Below are 21,776 nucleotides of genomic sequence, written 5' to 3'. Positions count from 1 at the left end.
CCCCCGCCCCGTCCTGTGCACGCCACGCCCCTGCCCGCTCCCCTCCCGCTGCTGCGAGGTCCCTGCTCTGGCTTTGAGAAAGCCCAGGCAGCTGTCCCTGCCCGACCCGCCTCCTCTCGCTCTTGTGCCTGAGCCCACTGGGCTCTGCTTGTGGAGAGCAGCGCAAGCCAGCTGCAGGAAAGGGACAGGGCAGCGGGCAGAGCCGGCCGCTCTCACGGGGGCTCTGAGCCAGCGCTGCTGCCCGCTGGGGCCTCCCGGCCTCCGACTTCCACCTGCACCCACCCTCGTGGGCCCCCACGCAGGCATCCTCCATGCAAGCCTCCCCCACGCAAGCGTCCCCATCAAGCGTCCCCATCAAGCGTCCCCATCAAGCGTCCCTTGCCCTGCGGCTCCTGGAGGTCCCAGGCCTGTCAGCCACTCAGGGCGTCTTTGTTTTTTTGTTTGTTTGTTTGTTTGTTTTTTGACAGAGTTAGAGAGAGAGAGAGATGGAGAGAAAGGTCTTCCATCCGTTGGTTCACCCCCCAAATGGTTGTTATGGCTGGCGCACTGTGCCGATCCGAAGCCAGGAGCCAGGTGCTTCTCCTGGTCTCCCATGGGGTGCAGGGCCCAAGCACTTGGGCCATCCTCCACTGCACTCCCTGGCCACAGCAGAGAGCTGGCCTGGAAGAGGAGCAACCGGGACAGAATCCGGAGCCCCAACTGGGACTAGAACCCGGTGTACTGGCGCCATAGGCGGATCCCAGCTTCAAAGTCAGGATTCTCCCAGGCTGTCCAGCTTTCTGCAGCTGGGGGCGGGGCCACCGGGCCATGGGGAGGGGCCATGGCCATGGGGAGGGGCCACAGGGCCATGGGACGGTGCTACAGGGTCAGGCGCTGCGGGGCTGGCTCTGACAAGCACAGGGGCAGAGCTGCAGAAACGGGCCCATCTCCCTGGGCACACAGCACCCCCACGAGGGCAGGGGACAGGTCGGCTGACCCGTGGATCCCCGTCCCAGCACGCAGGCAGGCTGGAGGAGTCTCTCTGGCTGCGTTGCCTCTGGCCCTGGCCTTGCTGTCAACAACACGCGGCCCAGCGGGGCCCTGGAGAGCATTCGAGCCTCAGCCTAGAGGGTCCTGGTCCTTCTCTCGCTTGCTGGGGGACCCTGGACAAGTCCCCGCACCTCTCGGAGCCCCCGGGGCCACCTCTCTACCTTGGCTGACGCAGGGCTGCTGGCAGCACGGCGGCAGGCGACCACTGTGGCACAGCCGGCACGGGCGGGCGCCCAGTGAGCTGCTGGCTTTCGTCCCTGTTCTACCCCCGCCCCCCCCCCCCCCCGCTCCCTGCAGCTTCCACTGGGTCAGCCCCACACACGGACCCTCTTCCAACTCCACCCAGGCCCTGTTCTTAGAGGGTTAAACCCAACAGCAAGGCCATGGCCACAGTCGGGGCCAAGGACTTCATCTGCTCTAATTGACAGGGACACTGTCCTGCTCCAGGTATGGCGGCCCCGGCAGGAGCAAGGGCCTGGACCCTCCACCCGCCCTGCAGGAGCCCCCAGCAAGGCCACCTCTTTCCAGCCCCCGCCAAGGGGAAGTGGGACAGCACGGTGGGAATGCCCCCCCCTTGCCTGCCCAGGAGCTCAAGACAGGGGGTGGGGTCGGGAGAGACAGGGGCAGAGCCCAGTGTGGGGGCGTGGGGGGAGGGGAGGGGCTAGGCAGCCACGCCCCCTGCAGAGATGCCCCTCCCCCAGACGTAGCCTGCTGGAGGCTGCTCAGAACTGTGTCAGTCTGCAGTCTTTCTCCTCTTTAGATTCCTGAGTCGCCGCTCCCTCCCCCAAGTCTGGCTTCTCCCTGTCAGTGTGCGCAGGCGCTCCAAGGCAGGTGGGTGCCCGCACACAGCCCGAGGACCCCGGAGCCCCTGCCCGCTGGCGTCTCTCTAATCTCTCCGCCCCGGGAGGCACCGCAGCTCTGCGGTAATTGCTTTTGGAAACGCGGTCACGGGTTTAATTGGTAGAACTTGTCCGGGGCGATGCAATACCAGGAAGCAACCTCGGGCCGACATGTCCCTTGGGACGCTGGGGTGGGCGTGTGGCTGTGCCGGCGGCAGCTCCACCTGTGCCTGGGCCGTGCAAACCACCGTGTCACCAACAGGAGCTGGGTGTGGGGAGGGGGCGGGAGGCCCTGAAGGGCTGGTGGGAGGCTTGGGTGGAGCGAGGGGAGCCAGCCTGAGCCCCGGGACCTTGAAGGAGGGAGACACGCTGCTGCAACCCCAAGAAGGTCCCCCATGGACCCGCTGGGTTCAGCCACCGGGGAGGGAGGAAGACGGTGAGGGGCTCCCGCCCGCCTGGGCTGAAGGTCTCTGCCCCCGCCCCAGCCCCTCAGGACATCCCCCCAAGGCGGTCTGGTTGTCGGGTTCCCGGGGCTCGCATTCTCACTGCTGGCTTCTGCACCTGCACAAACATTAGGAAAAGTGGCCCAGACCACCAGGGGGCGCTGTGCAGGTGAGGGGCGGGGCCTGGGGGAAGCAGACTCCCCGGGGTGCGCAGCCGGCTCTGGACTTCTCCTCTGTTGACTCCCAAGCCCCTGTTCTGGGGAGATGGACCCTGTGTGTGGGGACGGGAGACGGGGGTTGGGGGCGGACCCTGACCCTCAGCTCCTGTCCCTCCTGGAGTCTCCGTACCAGCCGGCCAGCCCTGGAGGACACATGGGGGGTGGGGGGAAGGGGCTCGCCAGTCAGGGGACCCAGCCTTTGGGGACCAGGGCTCCCCTGGGGGCAGACAGCAGGGAGCAAAGAGCCACCCCCCATAGAGGTCCCACCTGCCTGAGCCAAAGTGCACCCCACCCACCGTCCCAGGCACACAGCCCTGGGCTATGAGGTCACCCCCGCTCTCCCCCTGCCCCTCATCAACCCCAGCCAGGCAGGAGGCCGCCGCACCTCCCCCTGCCTGGGAGAGACAAGCCCCAAGCCCGGGACTCCACATCAGCCCGCGACCCATCAGGCACCACTGCCCACGTCTGCGCCCCGTGATGGATGGACTTTAATCTCCCGGGTCCCCGCTCCGCCTGCGGCGGCCTGTCGGGTGTTGGCTCCCCGGCCCCTCCGCCCCTCTCGCCGTCCTGGATTTTAATTCGGAGCATCTGTCTGGGCACCCCGCAGTGGGGACGCCTGCCATCCGGGCGCACTCCGCCGCTGACAGCTCCATTGATTTCCCCCGCGCGCTGGGCAAGGCGAGACAGACTCAAGGCGATCGCGGGGCCGGACGCCCGCTCGCCTCTTCCCGGCTCCCCCGCGTGTCCCCGCGCCCCGGCTCCCGCTGATGTCGGGGGGGTGCTTGTCCCCTCCGCGCACGACGGATCCTCTTCCACCCAGATCTCTGCACCGCCTTTTTACTGAGCGGGTTGGACACGGAGGACGCGGCTCTTGGGGTGAAAGGGGCCGGGGGGCGTGGGGAGGGGGGAGCAGGGGCCGGAAGGCGCTGTGATCAGAGCCCCCAGGGAGGAGACGGCCGGGGCTTCCCAGGGCAGCCGTGGCGCCCGCCCAGCCCTCCCCCTGCCCCTCTCCTCCAAACCTGCTGCAGCCAATTAACAGCCCCAGAGCCAGCCGCTGCGCTAAGCACTCCCCCTCGCCGCATCCTCTGTTTCTCATCCCCTGCACTGCATACAACCCCCCCCTGCCCCCCGCCCCTGGCCTGGCTGCTGGCAGGGGCCAGTGCGTCTTCCTCCGGAGACACCGGGCTCGGAGACCTCGGCGGGGGGGGGGGGCGCATTCCAGGCCCCTCAGCCCAGCACCGAATTGGAATCCAGGACCCCTTGTGTGCAGGAACGGTTCCGGTCACCGTGCCTCCTCCGGGAAGGCCACCTTGATTGATGCCACGAGACCTGCCCCGTTCCTTCGGCCTCCAGGACCCTGAAATACCCCGGCCATGGGCACAGAACAGTCCAGGTGGGCGCCGGGGCAGCGGGCAGACGTCACTGGGGACACCCACCCACCCCCCCAGGTCACAGTGCCTGCCCGGCCTCTGACTCCAGCACTCTGCTAACGCCCGGTGAGGCCATCCCCAAGAGGGGGGCTCACCCCACGGCACTCTCGCGCGTGGGGGGACACCGCACGAAGCCTCAGGCTGCGGGCCCGAGTGCGGCGCCCCCTCGCGGCGACTGCGGGCACTGCATCGGGGCCGTCTCGCGCAGTGCCAAGGACCAGGGGAGGGTCTTCACAGCGGCCCCCTGGGGACCCGCACAAGCACGCGAAGCCTCTTGTGAGCGAAGCGGGAGACGCTGCAGGCCCGCAGTGGGCGTTACTGAGGCCTTGGGGACTGCAGCCCAACCCGCCAGCCTCGCCTCCCCGCCCCTAGACCCCAGACCCCACCCCCGTCACTTGCTCGGGACCCTCCCTCCCTCTTGCCGCCCTGTTCCCTGGCAAACTCCTTCTCGGCCCGCACAGAGACCGCTCGGCGAGTTACCTCCTCCAGGAAGCCCTCCAGGGTCCCCTCAGGACAGAGCTCTCCTTCCTGTCCCCCGCCCCCACACCAGGCCCTTGCTGTCCGCACAATGTTAACACCGGGAGGAAAGTCCCCGTGTCCTTGCTGTGCCCCGCACGACCATCCTGACCCTGTCCTCCTTCCCCCACGCCTTCTACTGCAGAGAGAAACCCCGATCGCTGGGCGCCCCGGGCGGCCAGGGCGCCCCCCACCCCCACCTGCTGCCCTGAGAGGGGCAGAGAGGGGACAGGGCTGGACAGCGGTGGCCTGGGGCCGGCTCCCGCCTGTCCCAGAGGCCTGGCCCTCCTCTGGGACAGGGGCTGCAGCCCGCAGCTCACGCCAGGGCCTCACAGCCGCGCCCAAGGCAGCCAGCCGGCTCCACCCTGCTGGCCTCTGCCTCCTGCAGGGCCGGGGTGGCCTCTGGTGGCACAGGACCCTCGGCGCGGCCCCCGGGTGGCTCTGGCCGCCTGGTCTCCCCTGGTCTCCCCTTTGGGAGCTGTGGGGAGAGCTCGGCCCTGGTGCTGCGGCTCCCTGAGCGAGGGGACTCGGGGCCCACCGGGGGGCCCACGTCCGCCCCCCACACCCGGCCCTCCCCATGGGGGCGCAGCTCCGCCTCCTGGCCCCACCCCCACCCTGCTGGCCTCGCCATGGGAAGGGACGGCAGGGGGCACCTGCTGTGCGCCGGGCTCTGCTTTGGGCGCCAAGAGCCCTCACTCCGACAGCCTGTCCGTCCGCCTGTCTACCTGTCTACCTGTCTGTCCGCCTGTCCATCCGCCTGTCTGTCTGCCTGTCTGTCCATCCGTCCACCCCTGTGGGACGCAGCGACGCCTGCAAGGTGAAGGTGCCGCTTGCTCTGGGAGAGGGGCCGTGGGGTGGAACAGCCCGGGACAGCCTGGGCCTGCAGTGGGGGACCTGGGGGGGACGTGGCCGGCTCAGGGCCACAGCAGCCACGGTGCCCGGCTTAGGCCCCACCCTTTCCCAGCCAAATCCACTACCAGGGCTGGAACCCAGACAGAGGTGCGGGTGAGGGAGGTGGGGTCCGCACTCCCCGCCTTGCGGCCACCCCGGCCAGGGGCTCAGCCAACGGAAGGAAGGGGCGAGGCCAAGGTCACAGCTCCCTCTCCTCTAGGGCAAGTTCAGGACCCTCTGGTGTGTGACTATAAACCTGGTGGGGGGACAAATACGACAAAACGTGGACATTTGTCGAGGGGCTGGAAATGAAACCGAAGTGCGGGAGAGAGAATCGGGATCGTCCAGGTCCCCTGGGGCCTTGAGAGCCAGACAGCAGGTGCAGGGGTGGAGGCGGGGGGAGCCCCAGGGCTGCCCCCCGGCCCCCACATCACCAGGAGCCCAAGCTCCCATCAGCAGGCTCACCGGCCGGAGAGGGACAGACGCTCAGTGAGAACTCCGTGTGGGTGCCCTGGGCACAGGTCCTGGCGAGTCCCAGACAAAGCCCAGAGCCACTCGGGACACCCACAGGCTGTCCCAGGGGGCCTGGTCCAAGTCGGCTCAGTGTTCCTGCCGATGGCCCCCTGGGGGGGCAGCGTGGGGCCCCGCCAGCCCCATGGGAGACCCGGATGCAGTTCCAGAGCCCCTGGCTTCTGTGCCCCCCGCCCTGGCTGGTGTGGGCCCCTGGGCAGTGAACCAGAGGAGAAAGGCCTGTGTGTCTCTGCCTGTCCCGTAAATAAACAGCAAAGCCAAGCCGGGGTTGCGAGCTGCAGAGTAAGAAGGGGAGAGATGAGAGGCGCTGGGAAGGGGGGGGGAGAGGGGAGGAGGGGGGAGGCGTTCCATCCGGAGCTGCACTACTAAGTTAGACCAGCAGGTGGCAGGGCCGCGGAAAGGGTCAGGGCAACGCCTAGATGGCTTTTGGCCCTTTGAAGCCACCGTACCCGGTTTCCTCCGTAGGGCGGGCTTAACTGCCCGGAAACGGAAGTCCGGCTCCTTTCCGCCTCTCTCCCTTCTCGCTGCTGCCGTGAGTCGCTTCCCGGCGGTGTTCGGGCGAAGTGGGTAATCCGGGCTAATCCGCGGCCGCGTTTCTTCTGGGGCCCCCGGGCTCGCGTGGCGCGTGCGGGGTGGGGGCGGGGAGTGTGGCGGCGCGGGGCAGTGACGGCGCTCTGTCCGCAGGTGCTGGTCCGCGGCCTGGTCGCCATGGTGAGTACGCCCCGCTGGCCCTGCCCCGGGGGCTCCGGGCCGCGAGGGCGCGCGCCGACCCCTGTCCTGTGTTTCAGCCCCGGAAAATCGAGGAGATCAAGGACTTCCTGCTCACGGCCCGGCGGAAGGATGCCAAGTGTGGGTGGCCGCGCGGGCGCGTCGCGGGCGGGAGAGGGACGCGGGCGGCGCGGGCTCGGGGGCCGTGGAATCACGTGTCTGAAAGAACAGCAGCGAGGAGGAGAGGGAGAGGTCTCCCATCCGCTGTCCACTCCCCCGAGGGCCGCCGTGGCCAGGGCTCCCACGCGGGTGCAGGGCCCAAGCACTGGGGCCAGCCTCCACTGCCCTCCCGGGCCCAGCAGGGAGCGGGATGGGAAGTGGAGCAGCCGGGACTCGAACCGGCGCCCACGCGGCTGCAGGCCCCCAGGTGTCCTCTCAGCCCGCCGGCGTCGAGGGCGCTGAGCTGCTGTCCGCGGACTGACCGTCCGACCGAGGCTCTGAGCCCCGGCCCCTGCGCCCGCGAGGTGGGCGGGGGTGGACCTGCTGCGCCTGCAGGGTGGGCGTTGGGGGGTCGGCGCTGGCGCCAGGGACCGAGCAGAGCCACGGAGCCGCGATCAGCCCTCGGCCGCCTGCTGCTGCGCGACGCTGGCCGGGCGGGGCAGGTTCCTCCCGCAGACCCAGGTGGCCGCGGCCGGCCGCGCGCTCGGTGTCCGGCTGTCGGCTCGGTGTCCACGCTGCGCTGCTGGGCGTGAGCTCCGCTGAGCCGAGGTCCTGGACGCGGCAGCCGTGGCGCTGGGGGAGGGGGCGCACTGGGGACCCTGCCCCGGGGGGAGCCCCGCCTCTGGGGCCCCGCGCCCACACGGGCTCCTGGCTGGCCCCGCTGCTGGCGGCGTGGAGGAGCGGGCCCGCAGGGAGACCTCATAACCGGGCCTGGGCTCTGCGCGGATCTGGGAAGGGCCCGGCGTGTGCGCCTCCAGGGGCGGGGCCTGGGCCCTGCCGGCTCCGGTGCTGGGGGGCGGCCGCCTGGCCTGGTCGCTGGCCGACAGTGGAGTCGCCCAGCACCGCCTGCGGGGTTGGCTGAGATGCCCGGCGTCCCGGTGACTCTGCGGACCCCTCACAGCCGTCAAGATCAAGAAGAACAAGGACAACGTGAAGTTCAAGGTGCGCTGCAGCCGCTACCTCTACACGCTGGTCATCACGGACAAGGAGAAGGCCGAGAAGCTGAAGCAGTCCCTGCCCCCAGGTGCGCGCAGCCCGCGGGCCGCCCCTCCCCCGCCCCCGCGGCTCCGGGCCGCCCCTCCCCCACCCCGGCGGCTCCGGGCCTGACCCCCGCTCTCCCCCCAGGCCTGGCCGTGAAGGAGCTGAAATGAACCGGAGAAGCCGCTGGAACTGCATTAAAGTGTTAAAAGTGCTCCCCGACTCCTGTCCCTGTCCTTGTCCCTGCGAGGGCGGGAGGGGTGGGGCCCGGTGGCCTCTGAGGACAAGCACACGCCGTGGGGGGGCTGCGGCTCCCTTGCCTGCCCTGGGGGCGGGCAGTTCGGGTGGGCTTGGCAAGGCCCTAGCAGGAACGTCCTCGCGCCCTGTGACGGCGGCGGAGCCGGCGTAGGAGGGACGCTGGGGCCTGTGTGAGATCGGCCCCAGGCTCGGGCGTTCACTGTTGTCACCGTCCTGCTGGGTGGGGGGGCTCGGCTTCGTGTAGCGGTAGGCGGGCGCAGTGAAGCCCTGTCCGAGCGGGTGCCCACAGCCGCCGGCTTTTGGAAGTGCAGGGGCTCTGAGGCGCTGCCGCCGCCTTGTCATTGGGTGGTTCTGGGGTGCACACCGGACGGGGGTGTCACGTCGGGCCTGTTGACGGGCTTGGGGCTCGTGGAGGCAGCCGGGTTCTCGGGGGCTCACCCCCTGCCAGCTCTGGGTCGATGATTGCAGCTAACGAAGATGGGGTTTAAAACTGCAAGGCGGGGGCCGGCGCTGTGGCAGAGCGGGTAAAGCTGCCACCTGCAGTGCCGGCATCCCACATGGGCGCCTGTTCGAGTCCCGGCTGCTCCACTTCGGATCCAGCTCTCTGCTGTGGCCTGGGAAAGCAGTGGAAGATGGCCCAAGTCTGGGCCCCTGCACCCACATGGGAGACCCGGAAGAGGCTCCTGGCTCCTGGCTTCGGATCAGTTTAGCTGTGGCCATTTGGGGAGTGAGCCAGCGGATGGAAGATTCATTTTCTCTCTCTTTTTCTCTCTTTCTCTTTCTCTCTGCCTCTGCCTTCCAAATAAATTAATCTTTAGAAAAAAAAAAAGCCTGCAGGGTCCCACATGCGCTAGGAGAAGCTGTGGAGGGGGAGACCTTCCAGCGCCCCAGCAGTCCTGTGCCTGCCGCTCAGGGGCCGCGCCCGCACCCGGTCTAGCAGGGGCGGGATCCTGGCTCTGCTGCAGGGTCTGAGCATTGCCTGCCCCGTGGGAAACAAGCCGTGTTGAGGCGGCGTCGGTGTGTTCCTAAGACAGAACCTGCCGGGAGGATGGCCGTGGATAGCGGTTCATGTCCGGACAGGCCACAAGGTGGCGCCACGCTACAAGCAGTCACCAGGACTGGTATGGCTGTGGGCTAAAGTGCCTTCTGGTCTGTAAGAGCCCGAGTTCATGGTTGTTACCTGCTCTGCTTCTAAACGGGCCGTAGAGTGGTCGGTGACGTCTTAGCACAAGCAGATCATCACTGTTAAGGACCTGAGGGAGTTGTGCTTGGTCCTGTTTCCAGGAGAGGCGTGGGTGGGCGCGGGGGGCTGCTCTGGCTTCCACATGCCCAGGTGTGGCCGTCCTTGTCCACAGCATAGTCCAGGCTTACCCCGGCTCCTAGGACGTGAGCTCTGCGGGGCCTGCCTGGAGGAGGCAGCCTTTGCCGCAGGGCTTCCGTTCTGGATGGTGCCTCGGGGTCACGTGGGGCTGACTCCTGGGGAGCCTCCAGGCACGGAGCCCTCCCCTGGGGGCACCTGGCCTCTCCCAGGATGCCGCAGGTCACCGCTGGGACAAGGCCTCTAGCTCCAGCAGACAGGACATCCAGTGGCGTCTGGCGGGGGTGGGGGGACCTCGTGACAGCAATGTGTGGCCATCACACAGGCTGGGGGCTGATGGGCGGCAGGAAAGGGCCCTGGGGTGTTGCTGCAGGTCAGCAGGGCCCCAGGCCAAGCTACCTCCCGCCTCTTCCTGTTTTTCCCCCTCTAAATAAAGGCACAGTTACTTCAAAGTGAGGTGATTTTTTTGCATCTCATCCACTGGTTCACTCCCCAAATGCCCACCACACTCAGGGTATTCCAGGCCCGAGCCAACAACCTGGAACTGCCCCAGGCCTCCCGTGTGGGTGGCAGGGGCCCAAGTCCTGGAGCCTCCAGGGTGCACAGGAGCGGGAAGCCAGGGGGACACCCACAGTGCTGGGCCAGGATGCAGCCCCACACCAGGTGCTGCGCCCTGAGCTAGACGACCACCCCTCAGTTCTCCGAGGCCCAGCGTGGGGACATGCACAGCGGCGGTGCCCGCTCCTGCAGGCTCCCTCCCCGGGCCCCGGGCCGCGTCTGCGGCCGGGATGCAGCCCACCAGCCCTTACCTGGCTAATGCCGATGCCTGCGCCCACCGCGAACCCAGCTCTCTTCCAGGCACGTGGGGGCGGGGGGGGGGCTGTAATGAAGAGAGGCGCCTGGCCTCGCCTGGGGACAGAAACGTGTGCACGCGTCGCTGCTTGCCCTAGGATGGAAGTGGGTAGAATTCATGGACCAAACCCCTGTGCAGAAGAGCGAGTGGTCCCGGCCTCCTGCGCCCCCACGGGCCTCGACTCTCCGTGTGCACACGCGGAGGGCAGGGCGCGGCTCCGGGCGGACAGGCGCAGCGGCCACTGTGGTCTGGCCCCTGTCGGCCACGCGTGTTTGCGGTAGCTTCCGCCGGGTTTTACCTTCCCCCAAAGCGCGCTCCGAGGGTGCCCCTGACGGAACAGGTCCCCCCGCGGCTGCGTGGGGCCGAGCGTCCCCCAGGGGCCTGGTTGTCCATCCCCTCCCACGCTCCTGCCTGCGGTCCCGCCCCCAGGCGCCCCCGTGCCCGCCTCCTCCCAAGGCGCCCCCGTGCCCCTCCCAGGCTCCCCAGACAGCTCGGGGGCCCCTTCCTCCAGGCGGCCAGCCCTGTCTTGCCCCCCCAGGAAGAACCCAGCGGCGTCAGGGCGCAGGGGAGCCGCGTCGCCCACGCCCAGGGCGCCCCAAGCCGCCTGTGTCACCGGGAATCCCCGGGAGAGGCACCGCGTCCTCTCTCTCGGCGTCCCCAGGTGCACCGGGGGTGCTCAGGGGCCGCACGCACGCCCCGCGGCTGGGATGGCCCCTTCTGCCCTCGCAGCCCCGGCACCGGCCGGCCTCGCCTCTCCCGCCCCGTCCCGCAGACCCTGATGGAGGACAAGGCGACAAGACTTAGGAGACTTCTAGGGGCCCTTCGCACTTCTTTCAACTCTTTCTCCGGTCGGCCCAGGGCAGGCAGCCGGGCAGGGAGTGACCCGACCTCCGGGGTCAGGGCGGGCGCGTTCGGGGAGGCCAGGCGGGGGCGGGGCCAGGCGGGGGCGGGGCCCGGAGGGGTGGGGCCGAAGCCTGGAGGGGGCGGGGTGGGGCCGGGGGGGCCGGAGGGGCGGGGCGGGGCCGGAGGGGCGGGGCCGGAGGGGCGGGGCCGGAGGGCCGGGCCGGCCGGGCGCGCGTCCCGGGCCCCGCGGCGGCGTCGGCAGCGGCGGCCGCAGCGTGCGGGGCCGCACTCGGGCTGAGCCATGCCGGCGGCGCGAGTGGAGTACATCGCGCCCTGGTGGGTCGTGTGGCTGCACAGCGTCCCGCACGTGGGCCTGCGCCTGCAGCGGGTGGACAGCACCTTCAGCCCGCGCGACGAGACTTACCAGGAGGTGAGCCCGCGCGGCCCCCGGCCCACCCTTCTGCTCTCCAGACCCCGAGCCCGCGCTCTGCTCGCGCCCCTGGGCCCCTTCCCCTCTCCCCGTTCGGCCCGGGAACGTGGCGGGGAGGCCGAGCGCGGAGACCGCCCGCGGGGACGGGGGCGCCCCGAAGTTCTGCTCCTAAAGAGGTCCCGGCGCGTGGCCCGGCAGAAGTTCTCGCTGCAAGCGCTCGCGCCTCCGGGTCGGACCGTGCGTGCGGTGGGGGCGGCGCGGCGACCTCTGCCCGCGCGGCCTCTCCCGGGCTTGGCGGCGGCGGCGGCTCCCCCCGCTCCGCGGGGAAGGAGGGCGGGCTCGGAGCCGCCACGTCTCCCGCGGTGGTCGTGAGAGCGCACCCTGCCCCCCGTCCCTGCGTCCCGCCGCCTCCGCCGCGGAGTCCTGGGCTGGTGGCTGCCCAGCTCGTCCTCACACTTCTGCCGGCCCCTCCCTCGGCCGTAGCCGGGGCGGGGGGCGCGCAGCCCGCTTAGGCCCCTGTGGTCCTGCTGAGCCATTTCCCTCTGTTGGGTGCAGGATTCAGGACCCCCAAGAGTGCTCCCACTTCGGGATCGGCCCCCTGGGGCCCCTGCCCGCAGTGTCCAGTCGCGGTCCTGTCCAGGCAGGGGCCTCTGGACGCGGGAGAGTCAGCCTCGGCCTTTGTCCTGTGGGGCCGGGGAACCCTGACCTGAGCGCCAGGACAGTGACACAGGGAGTCTAATAATAACCCGAGGTGTCCATGCTGCCCCAGGCCCGGGCAGCGGGACCTCCTGCAGCCGCCCAGACCCTGCCCAGGGGCTCCTCCTCATCCCAGCCCCTCCCTGCCCCTGGAAGTCCGCCGCCCGGGGATAGCTCCAGGGGACCTTTCCGCTCCCTGGCGTTGTTGAAAAGAGGCGGATGTGACAGCTGAGACAGCTGTCCTGACTTGTGTCCTGTCCGTCCTTCCATCCCATACCGGGTCCCAGATCCTGCACGGATCTTAACTGAGTGGGAGTAGGGAGCGCCAGGGCACTCCCACCCCAGGGGCCTGAGCCGCCCCTCCCACCCCGACAGGTGGCAGCAGAGCCAGAGGGACCCTCTCGCAGCCCCTGCCCTCCTCCTCCCGGGTCTGGCTCGTGCTGGGTGTCCCATGCCCCCCCCCACAGGGCCTGGCTCGTGCTGGGTGTCCCATGCCCCCCCACAGGGTCTGGCTTATGCTGGGTGTCCCATGCCCCCCCCACAGGGTCTGGCTTATGCTGGGTGTCCCATGCCCCCCCCACAGGGTCTGGCTCGTGCTGGGTGTCCCATGCCCCCCCCCACAGGGTCTGGCTCGTGCTGGGTGTCCCATGCCCCCCCCCAGGGTCTGCCTCATGCTGGGTGTCCCATGCACCCCCACCCCCAGGGTGTCTTTCCCCACACCTGGCCCTGCCGGTGGAGGGGGTCAGAGCGCTGAGTGCAGGGAGGGAGGGGACAGTGTGGGAAGTCTGGCTCTACACATTTCGGTAAGTCCCCCTGGTGTCTGACCACAGGCCTCTCCTGGACATCCCCCTTCCAGCCCCGGCCAGAGCCAGCAGCCTGGTCAGTTCCCACCGGGGCCTGGGTGCTGCCGGCCCTGTCCTCAGCAAGCTTGGCAGGGCCCAGTGCTGCGCCCAGCCCGGGGTGGCCGCGGTCACCAAAAGCACGGGGCAGCGTCTGGGCTCCGCCGCTCGGCTGGCCGGGTTGCATTCCCAGGCTGCGTGACCGTGGGCAGGGGTCTGAGCCTCCCTCGCCTGCGAGGGTTCGATGAGTTATTCCGTGTAGGGGGCTTTCTTCACACAGGGGGTCCCAGAGCACAGAGTGGCGCCCGGTGACACACGTCCTTGGACGGATGGGCCGCGGGGCTCAGCAGTGTCAGGACAGCGAGAGGAGAGAACTCTGCAGGCGCTGGCCAGGGCGGCCTGAGAAGGGCTTTAGCTCAGGCTGCGAGTGTGCGTGCACGTGCGTCAGAAGCCGAGCGGAGGTGGGCACTGGGCCCGTGCAGGCCTAGAGGAAGGCTGGCGAGTGGTGGGCGCTGGGGCTCTCCAAGGCAGAGTCGGGGGTGGTCTTAGCAGGGCAGACCTCCCTGCGAAGGCGGCCCCTCCCCTTTGCCGGGGTCTTCGAAAGCTGTGGAGGCCCCCTGTGCCCCTGGGCCTGGTCCTTTCCCCCTCCCCCCTGCCCTCAGTGACCTTGGCCTGCGTCTGCCGGCCTCATGGGGAGGTGACCACATCCGCAGAGGGTGGCCAGGTAAGTCCCAACGCCGGCCTGGGGGAGGAGGAGGCTGTGGCCCCGGAGGAGGCAGGGACCTGGCCTTGTGAGCCATCTCTTTCCCCGCAGGTGAGAAGGCGGGGGTGGAGGTCATCCCTGCCGCAGAGGTCAGGGGGCCCTGGGCCCGGCCAAGGCATAAAGCCTGCAGCCAGTGCCCGGCTCGTCAACGCCGCCAGAATCACAGTGTGCAAGGGGGAGACCCCAGCCGCCCGGGTGTCCCTGGGCAGTGCGGGGCCACAGACAGGCACCTGGCACTGCACACACTCACACACACACCCGTCCCCTCCCTGTCACCATCCACCCCAGCCCGCCCCTGCCCCAGGGCAGGCGGGTCACAGATGGCCCCCAGTGCTTGCTGTGTACGGGGGAAGCTTTGGACATGGAGCCCCCCTGTGGCTCCTCCCCATCGGTACAGCACTGTTGCTGGGAGGTAGTGTGTAGGCTGCATTTTCATGGGGGGGGGGTCTTCCGGATTCCCCAGGTGTGTGCCCTTAAGCCAGGGGAGGGGACAAGGTGGGGGGCTGGGCCAGGAAGTACCGGACCTCAGCACTGAGCTGGGTGACAGCCCTGGGGAGGAAGCCCGCATTCATCAGTGTGAGCCTTGAGTCATGGTCATCAGACAGTCACGCTGAGCCCGGGGAGGGGGCCTGGCCCTCCCCCATGGGCCTGGGGGCCTCTCCCCCTGCCTGCTCCCAGCTCCCCTCCCCCCAGCCTCAACCCCCCCCAGTGTCTGGGCTGCAGCCCCTCCCTGCCCAGCTGCAGTGGTCGCTGCCGGGTCCTGGCTTGGTGCGCCCCGGCCTGGGTTTCTCAGGACAAATTGGCAGAGCAGACATCATTGAAGTCGCTTTGATGGGAGAGGCAGCGCACTGATGTGGGGGGCCGTGGCGTGGTCCTGGAGCGGGAGAAGCCCACAGGGCACAGAGGGTGGCGGGGTGGGGGTGTCCTCCAGCCTGCCCAGCACAGCTCTTGGCTCTGGCTCTGTCTTCCCACTGCCATGTGGGTTCCTCAGTGTTAATTAGCAGCAGGAACATAATTGCCCCTTAGAGAGCAGCGGTGACACCCAGCTCCGCTCTCCTCCTCCTCCCTCCCGCACCACCCGCCCCTCCTCCCCCCTCCACTCCCTTGGCCGGGCGCTGGGGGCACCTCCAGCCCCAGCTTCCTGTGCCCCCAGCACCCAGAGACAGTAGGGTCCCGAGGGGAGCTGCTGGGGTTTGCAGGGCGGGACGGCATTGTCAGGCCCCCGTGGCGGCCAGCTGCCCGGCTGAGAGAGGCCCCAGCCACAGGATCCCCGGGCCTGGGGAGAGTGAGACAGGGGAGCCGCGGCGGGGACCTGGCCGGGGCTGGATGGCGAGACCACGCGGCCCTGACTCACGGCTGCACTGCTTCTGGGAAGGTCCTCGTAGCCGGGAAGGGACACGGGGTAGATTCGGGGGATTTTCCTGTTGGGGGCGTCCAGGGCGCAGGCTGGAAGACAAGGGCCTCTCTGCAAGAGGCCTGTCCCCTCCTTTGTTCCCCTTTCTTTATTTAAAAGATTTATTTATTTATCTGAAAAGGCAGAGTGACCGGGGCGGGGGGGTCTTCCTTTGTTGGGTCACTCCCCAGATGGCCACAACACCTGGGGCTGGGCCAGGCTGAAGCCAGGAGCCTGGAACTCCATCCAGGTCTCCCACCAGGGTGGCAGGGGCCCGAGCACTTGGGCCGTCCTCCGCTGCCTTCCCAGGTACATTCGCAGGGAGCTGGATTGGAAGCAAAGCAGTCGGGATTCCAACCGGTGCCCCAAAGGATGCCCCTCCCCTTTAAAACCCACTATAATTAGGAATAAATTAAAGGCCGCGGACACCATGGCAAGTGCTACTGAAGGCCACCATCCCCTTGGCAGTGTCCCTGGGCGCCTTGGCGTCTCCGCCGCATGGCTGCCACTGGCACCCCCATCACGGGCAGGCGGTCTTCTCGAACCTTGTGCTTGCAGACCCGCTGAAGCCAGAGCCCTGCTGGCTAGCAGCTGGCTTGTCTGGCTGGTTCACCCGCGAGCTGCCGTCCGTTTTTATGGCTGCACAGCGCTCCGTGTGTGCCGAGGCACGTTTTGTGTGCCCGTCTTCTTGCTGGTGGACATCGGGGTGGCTTGCCCGTGGGTGGCCAAAAATATCCACGTGTGCGTCTTTGAGGGGCTCGAGCCCTCCGGCTTCCTAGAAAGTGCCGTTGCCGGGTGCGAGGTGCATGGGGCTTGCACGTCGTCGGGGGCGTCCCTGGGTTCTGGCTGGGGGGCATCGGGGCTGTATCGGGGAGGCGCACTGGTAGCAGGGCTGTGCTAAGCGTTGAGATGAGGAGGGTTAGGTACTGAGGAGTGGTGCGGGCAGGGGGAAGTCACCGCCCAGCCCTGTGGCTGAGGGGACGACGGAGGTGAGTCCCTGGCGTGACCCTGCTGTGTTTGTCCTGCGTGGCTGTGACAGCCACAGCTTAAGTCAAGTCCACCTGTCCTCCTCCAGATGAGCGGGTCTCCCGCCCTCTCCCAGGCTTGTCCCCAGCACTCTGGCCGTTTGTCCCTGACACTGAGAAGCGTGTAGGTCCGCAGTGAGCAGCAAAGTCTGATGCCGGACCAAGTCTGCCCAGGGCTGCACAGCTGAGCGGAACCAGTTCAGCAACGTGACTCCTGCAGGCGTCCACACCCTGGCCCCTGGACAATGGCTGCGGGGCCTCGGGCCCCAGATGCCCAGCGTCTGTGTGGCAGCTTGTCGCCGTCTGCCTATCCCTGCACAAGGCCTGCCTTCTCCTTGGGCCTTCAGGTCCCGCGGTCTCCCCGACCCCTACTGATGGCGGCATCATCATTCGGGGTCCCTGAAGGGCGCTCCTGCCCGGCAGCCAGTCCTGGGGTGCTGGGGCTGTGCAGCAGGAGCCGCTCGGGGACACATGGGGCGCAGGGGGGCTACCAGCTCGGGCGCCAGACTTAGACCCAGCTCCAGCCCTGGCGGGCGGCCACCAATCCCTGTGCCATCTGGTGTCCATCTGGCTGAATCAAGAGATTGGAGGGCAGAGGGGGTGGGGGACACCAGGCCTCTGAAAGACCCCGAGGTGCTGGGCGGGGCAAGCAGACACCTCCTGCCCCTTTCAACATTCTGGCTTGGTGCTGCTGGCCCCTGGGGACACAGCTGTCCCTCTCAGTATTCAGCACGAAGGGACTCCACGATTATGTTTCCTGATGCCCCCCGCTCATCCCCCAACACCTAGAACAGGCACTGACCGCCTTGGAGAGGAGGAGCCCTTTGCACGAGGAGGCAGCGTCCGTGCCCCACGACCCTTCCTGGCCCCGTCTGAGGGTCCAAGGCATCCAGCAAATAAGCAAACACATCTTTAAGAAAAGAGTTTGAGAGGCAGAGAGAGAAAGAGAGGGCTTCCCTCTGTTGGTTCTCTCCCCCAGATGGCCATAACTGCCAGGGCTGGCCAGGCTGAAGCCAGGAGCCTGGAGCTCCATCCACGTCTCCCACGTTGGGGCAGGGCCCCAGCACTTGGGCCACAGCCCTCTGCCTTCCCAGGTGCATTAGCAGGGAGCTGGATTGGAAGTGGAGCAGCCCGGTCTTGAACTTACACTTGTACGGGATCCCGGCACCGCAGACTGCAGCTTAACCTGCTGCTCCACAGCGCCGGGCCCCCACCCCCACCCCGGTCTTGCTTGGCCACAGCCCTCGCGGCCGTTTGCTGACTCCTGCATGTGTGTCAGGGGCTCAGGGCTCTCCGTCAGGCAAGGCCTGGTTGCTGTCTTCGTCCAGGTGTGGCAGCCAGAAACCCTGTGTGTCCGCCTCCCCCGTACCTGGCCACCAAGGGCACCGCGGGGGCTCCATCCCCTCCCTCCTCCTGAGCACCAGGCACTGTTTACAGAGTAGGGGCTTCTATCACGGGAGCAGGAAAGGACGGACAGAAGAAAGATGGGTGACAGACACACAGCCCCAGCTCCCACGCCCGCCGCCCGGCACCCAGGGCCCCGGGGCCGGGGGCTGACCCTGGGCTCTCCTCTTTCAGTCGCTGCTGTTCCTGGGGCTGGTGGCCGCCGTGTGCCTGGGCCTGAACTTGATCTTCCTCACGGCTTATCTGGTCTGCGTGTGCTGCCGCCGGCGGGACGAGGCCGGGCAGACCAAGCAACGCGGCTCCTGCTGCACCACCTGGACGGCGGTGGTGGCCGGGCTCATCTGCTGGTGAGTGTCCCCCTGCATGGGGACGGGCAGAGGGCAGGGCGTGCTGGCGTGTGTCCTGCCGGTTAGCCCGTGAACCTGATCCCCCCCAGCCGCCGCCCCCCCCCGGGGGGCTACCTTGGTGGACCAGCGTGGCCCCAGGTAAATGCCGTCCCTTTCCCTGCCACACGCCTAGGGTGGTCTGGGGTCTCCCTCCTGGCTCCGACCCCTGCGCAGTGCACTTCTGTCCAGCCACGCAGCCCTCTCCCTGGCTCCAGGCCCCTCTCTCCCAGTACCACCCTGGGCCTGCGAAGTCAGAAGGAAACCTGACCGTGGCCAGGATCAATGCCCTCTTCTCCCGGGATCGATAGCTCTCAGGGCCATTAGAGCCGTGCTCTGCTCACTCCCGGCGCGGCCCCTGCACGTGCTGGCTGTTTGCAGGAATTGTATTTTCCAGAGGCTTTTCCAAACCGAGCCTCTGCCGGGGTGTGCTCCCCTCTGGCTGGAGTCCCTCACCACTGGGCCGCACGACGGGTACCAGGCAGGACCCCTGGCCTCCGCGCTGCGGAGCACGTGTGAGCACGTGTCCGCCCGCCATCCCGCCCCCTGCAGCAGGGGCACAGAGGGGACGCAGCGCCCGGCACAGGAAAGGGACCCAGGCCGGCTACCCTGGGATCCCCGGCCCCGTGAACTCAGAGTAAAATAATAACAATAATAAAATCACAGAGTTCGGGTGCTCTGCGTCATAAGATGCCCCAAGATTGTAAATCAAAGATGCGTTTAGTATCACTAGCACAGGGAACCCAACAGCTTAGCCTCCCCAACCTCACATGGCCTCAGAACACTTCTGTTAGCCTGCGGGGCTGAAGACAGAACACAAACCTGTTTTTCAGGTTATTTATTGTTTGTTTGTTTAAGAAGCTGAGTGACAGGGAGAGAGAGAGAGAGAGAGATCTTCAGGGTTGATCCAGGCCAAAGCTAGGAGCCAAGGACTCCATCCAGGTCTCCCGAGCGGATGGCAAGGGGCCTGACTACTCCGGCCATCATCTGCGACCTCCCAGGCGCATTAGCAACAAACTGGACGGGACGCACGGGTGGGATCCCATCCTGGGCAGGCCAGCCCCGCGTGTGGGGGTGTGGACCTCCTACCTGACACCTGCTGTGCCCTGGCGTCGCCCCCCGCCCCCCAAGCCTATCTCAGAGACAATGCTGAGTCCCCTCTCTGGTTTACTGAGTTCCGTGCTGGACTGAAAGCTGGGGTAGTTGAAAGGGTGAGTGAGCGCTCGCACCTTTACAAAGCTGAAGAGCCGTGTGCATGGCTTAGGGGGCCGTTGCAACAAGTAGCAATCACCTTTGGTTTTCGGGAAGCTCGGCGGCGCAGGAACTGTGGGCTGGACTCGCTCCGCCGCATCCTGCACATCCCCTGTGCCAGGCGAGAGGGAGCCAGCGGCGAGAAAAACAGGCACAGGGCTGGCGTCGGGGCACTGCAGGCTGAACCACCACTCGTCACGTCAGAGCGCCAGTGCCAGTCCCGGCTGCTCCGCTTCCGATCCAGCTCCCTGCTGATGAGCCTGGGAAGGCAGCGGAAGACGGCCCAAGTGCCTGGGCCCCGGCTGTCACCCACGTGGGCGACCCAGAAGGAGTTCAAAGCTCCTGGCTTTGGTCTGACCCAGCCTTGGCCGTTGCAGCCATCTTGGGAGTAAACCAGTGTATGGGAGATCTCTCTCTCTTCCTGTCTCTACATTGCTCTGCCTTTTAAATAAATAAAATAAATCTTTAAAAAAAAAATGCACATTCCTAGAGCCCACCGAGGCAGTGGGCCGGGTTGGGGGTGCCTTCTGCATGCTACCAGGCATTGAGCTGATTCTGTTCCCATGGGCCACCCCCCAGCCTGGGAAACCTTGAATTCCAGGGTCGAAGGCAGGCCTGAGGGGGGGTTCCGTAACAGCCTTGCTGGGAGTCCGCCCTGGGCCGGGTAAGCTGGCCGTGAGCGTCCGTCCTCCCCGGCACGAAGTTGGCGCCAACTCCGGGGGCTGCGGCATGAGTCTCGGCTCCCCCAGGATGTGATCGGCGTCCAGGCCCAGACCTGAAATGCTGGACTCACACCAGCCTGGGGAGTTCCGCAGGGTTAGGTTGCAAGCTCTGCCTTTGGATAAAGCAAAAACGAAAATCAATACAGCGCCCAGGAGGAGGCAGTCAGCAGGGGAGGGGAGGCTCTGGGGACGGAGCCACCCTGAGCAGTGACCTTGACCACCAGGCAGAATTGACCCCTGAGGACACTGAAGTCACAGACTGCAGCCAGGAGGGTGACAGGAAGCCACGCCAGGAGGGTGGCTGGTGGCACCCGCACACGGAGCCCTCTTCCCGCCGTCGCAGGGGACAGCCATGCACACCACGGAGGGTGCGTGGCTGTGAGAGGCAGGTTTCACCCCAGGCGGAGAAGGGACTTTCTGTGCCTTGGGGCTCCGGGGAAGAGGACCCAGCGGCCTCCCATGGGCAGGGAACGTCAAGGAAAGGGTGGAGCATGGCCAGGGAGTCCTGGCTTCTGACCTGGGGCTGTGGGCCCCACCCAGACCCCTCGGGCCGGCCTGGGTCTCCTCCTCTTGGAGTCCTTAACCTTCACCCCCAGTGTCGGCCCAGCCCCCGGGGAAGAGCTCAGTGAAGGTCAAATCCCTGCCCTCCATCCGGGGCTACGGTGGCTTTGTTCCTGATGGCCGGGACTTGGAAGGGGCCCAGATGCCCAGCAGCAGGGGTCGGGGAAGCGCTCTCTGTCGCATCCAGACCGCGGGGCAAGGAGATGAGCTGTGCCGTCCTGGACAGCCACGGAGGAGCCGTCGGCGGCGGCTGCTACGGGAAAGAAGCCAGCCTCAACAGGGGAGAAACTGATGTCCACTGAGTGACTTTCTTGGGAAGGCAGAACTATGGCGACCGCGAAAGCAGCTGAGGTTGGGGGGGTGAGTAGGGAGAGAGCAGGGTTTTTTTTCTCTTTAAGACAGAGTCATAGAGAGGGAGATACACACAGAGATTTTCCGTTCACTGGTTCACTCCCCACATGTCCCCAGCAGCCGGGTCTGGCCCAGGCTGGAGTCAGGAGTCAGGAGCTCCATCCGGGTCTCCCGCGTGGGTGGCAGGGACGCTGGTGCTTGGGCCATCATCATCCCGGGCCTTCCCAGGCTCATGAGTGGGAATTCTGGGTGGAAGTTGAGGGGCCAGGACTCGAACCAGCAGCGCTGTGATTATGGGATGCCGGGATGCAGGCAGTAGCTTAACCCGAGGCCACAACGCTGGCCCCAGCACGGCTGTGAGGCTGTGGTGCCGTAGTGGTGCGTCTGTGTCCTACCTTTGTCCAGTCCTGAGAGTGGGCAGCGCCAGTGTGAACTGTGGGCTTGGGGTGCACGGTCCACGCCGGTGTGCACTTGGTGCCCACACCCTCTCCGGAAGTGCTTGGTTCAGGTCTTGGCTGCTCCTCTCTGACCCAGCTTCCGGCCCATGCGTAGCCCAGCAGGCAGCAGGCGATGGCTCGAGGCCTTGAGTTCCCGCCACCCATGTGGGAGACCTTGGTTGAGTGCAGGCTTCAGCCCAGCCCAGCCCTGGCTGTTGCAGGCGTTTGGGGAAGGTATCTCACTCTCTCCCGCTTTTGTTCTCTGCCTTTCAACAAATAAATACGCAGAATGAAGACAAACACTCTTCTAACCTTTGTTTGGGTTTTGATTGTAGTGCCGCCATAGGCATTGGGTTCTATGGGAACAGCGAGACCAGCGACGGGGTCTACCAGCTGACCTACTCCTTGGACAATGCACACCACACCTTGTCTGGGATCGACACTCTG

General features: G+C 67.2%; 2 protein-coding genes across 10 annotated transcripts in view; both read left to right on the top strand.

The window, feature by feature from the left end:
* The first annotated feature begins 1,744 nt into the window (after positions 1–1,744).
* RPL38 (ribosomal protein L38) lies at positions 1,745–10,262 on the top strand. 9 transcript variants are annotated; one of them, XM_089318500.1, is made up of 7 exons: positions 1,816–1,952; positions 2,354–2,480; positions 3,800–3,922; positions 6,363–6,464; positions 6,582–6,608; positions 7,726–7,848; positions 7,950–10,262. In XM_089318500.1, exons 3-7 carry the CDS (start codon positions 3,903–3,905, stop codon positions 8,209–8,211), a joined length of 534 nt encoding a protein of 177 aa, XP_089174626.1. In that variant the 5' UTR covers positions 1,816–1,952; positions 2,354–2,480; positions 3,800–3,902; the 3' UTR covers positions 8,212–10,262. The 9 variants fall into 9 exon arrangements, with proteins under 9 accessions (XP_089174627.1, XP_069916468.2, XP_089174626.1 ...); XM_089318501.1 differs by lacking the exon at positions 2,354–2,480 and having other exon boundaries at positions 1,745–1,860; XM_070060367.2 differs by lacking the exon at positions 2,354–2,480 and having other exon boundaries at positions 1,802–1,952.
* Positions 10,263–11,280: 1,018 nt separating this feature from the next.
* TTYH2 (tweety family member 2) overlaps positions 11,281–21,776 on the top strand; it is a 30,158-nt gene continuing 19,662 nt past the window's right edge. Inside the window, exons 1-3 of the mRNA XM_051830959.3 lie at positions 11,281–11,504; positions 17,799–17,971; positions 21,665–21,776. Coding sequence (XP_051686919.3) covers positions 11,376–11,504; positions 17,799–17,971; positions 21,665–21,776 — 414 coding nt within the window. The 5' untranslated portion in view covers positions 11,281–11,375. The remainder of the gene's footprint in view (positions 11,505–17,798; positions 17,972–21,664) is intronic.

This window comes from Oryctolagus cuniculus, chromosome 17, assembly GCF_051225735.1.
Source record: "Oryctolagus cuniculus isolate XC-2025 breed Fujian yellow rabbit chromosome 17, ASM5122573v1, whole genome shotgun sequence".
NCBI classification, from domain to species: Eukaryota; Metazoa; Chordata; class Mammalia; order Lagomorpha; family Leporidae; genus Oryctolagus; species Oryctolagus cuniculus.
The sequence above is the reverse complement of the archived record's forward strand: the minus strand, read 5'-3'. Positions and strand labels throughout refer to the sequence as shown.

Coding starts and splice junctions, on each gene's coding strand:
- RPL38 (XM_070060364.2), top strand. CDS start 5,053: ATGGGGGCGCAGCTCCGCCTCCTGGCCCCACCCCCACCCTGCTGGCCT. Junction 5,293..6,362: donor GACGCAGCGACGCCTGCAAG/GTGAAGGTGCCG, acceptor TTTCCTCCGTAG/GGCGGGCTTAACTGCCCGGA. Junction 7,849..7,949: donor GAAGCAGTCCCTGCCCCCAG/GTGCGCGCAGCC, acceptor CTCTCCCCCCAG/GCCTGGCCGTGAAGGAGCTG.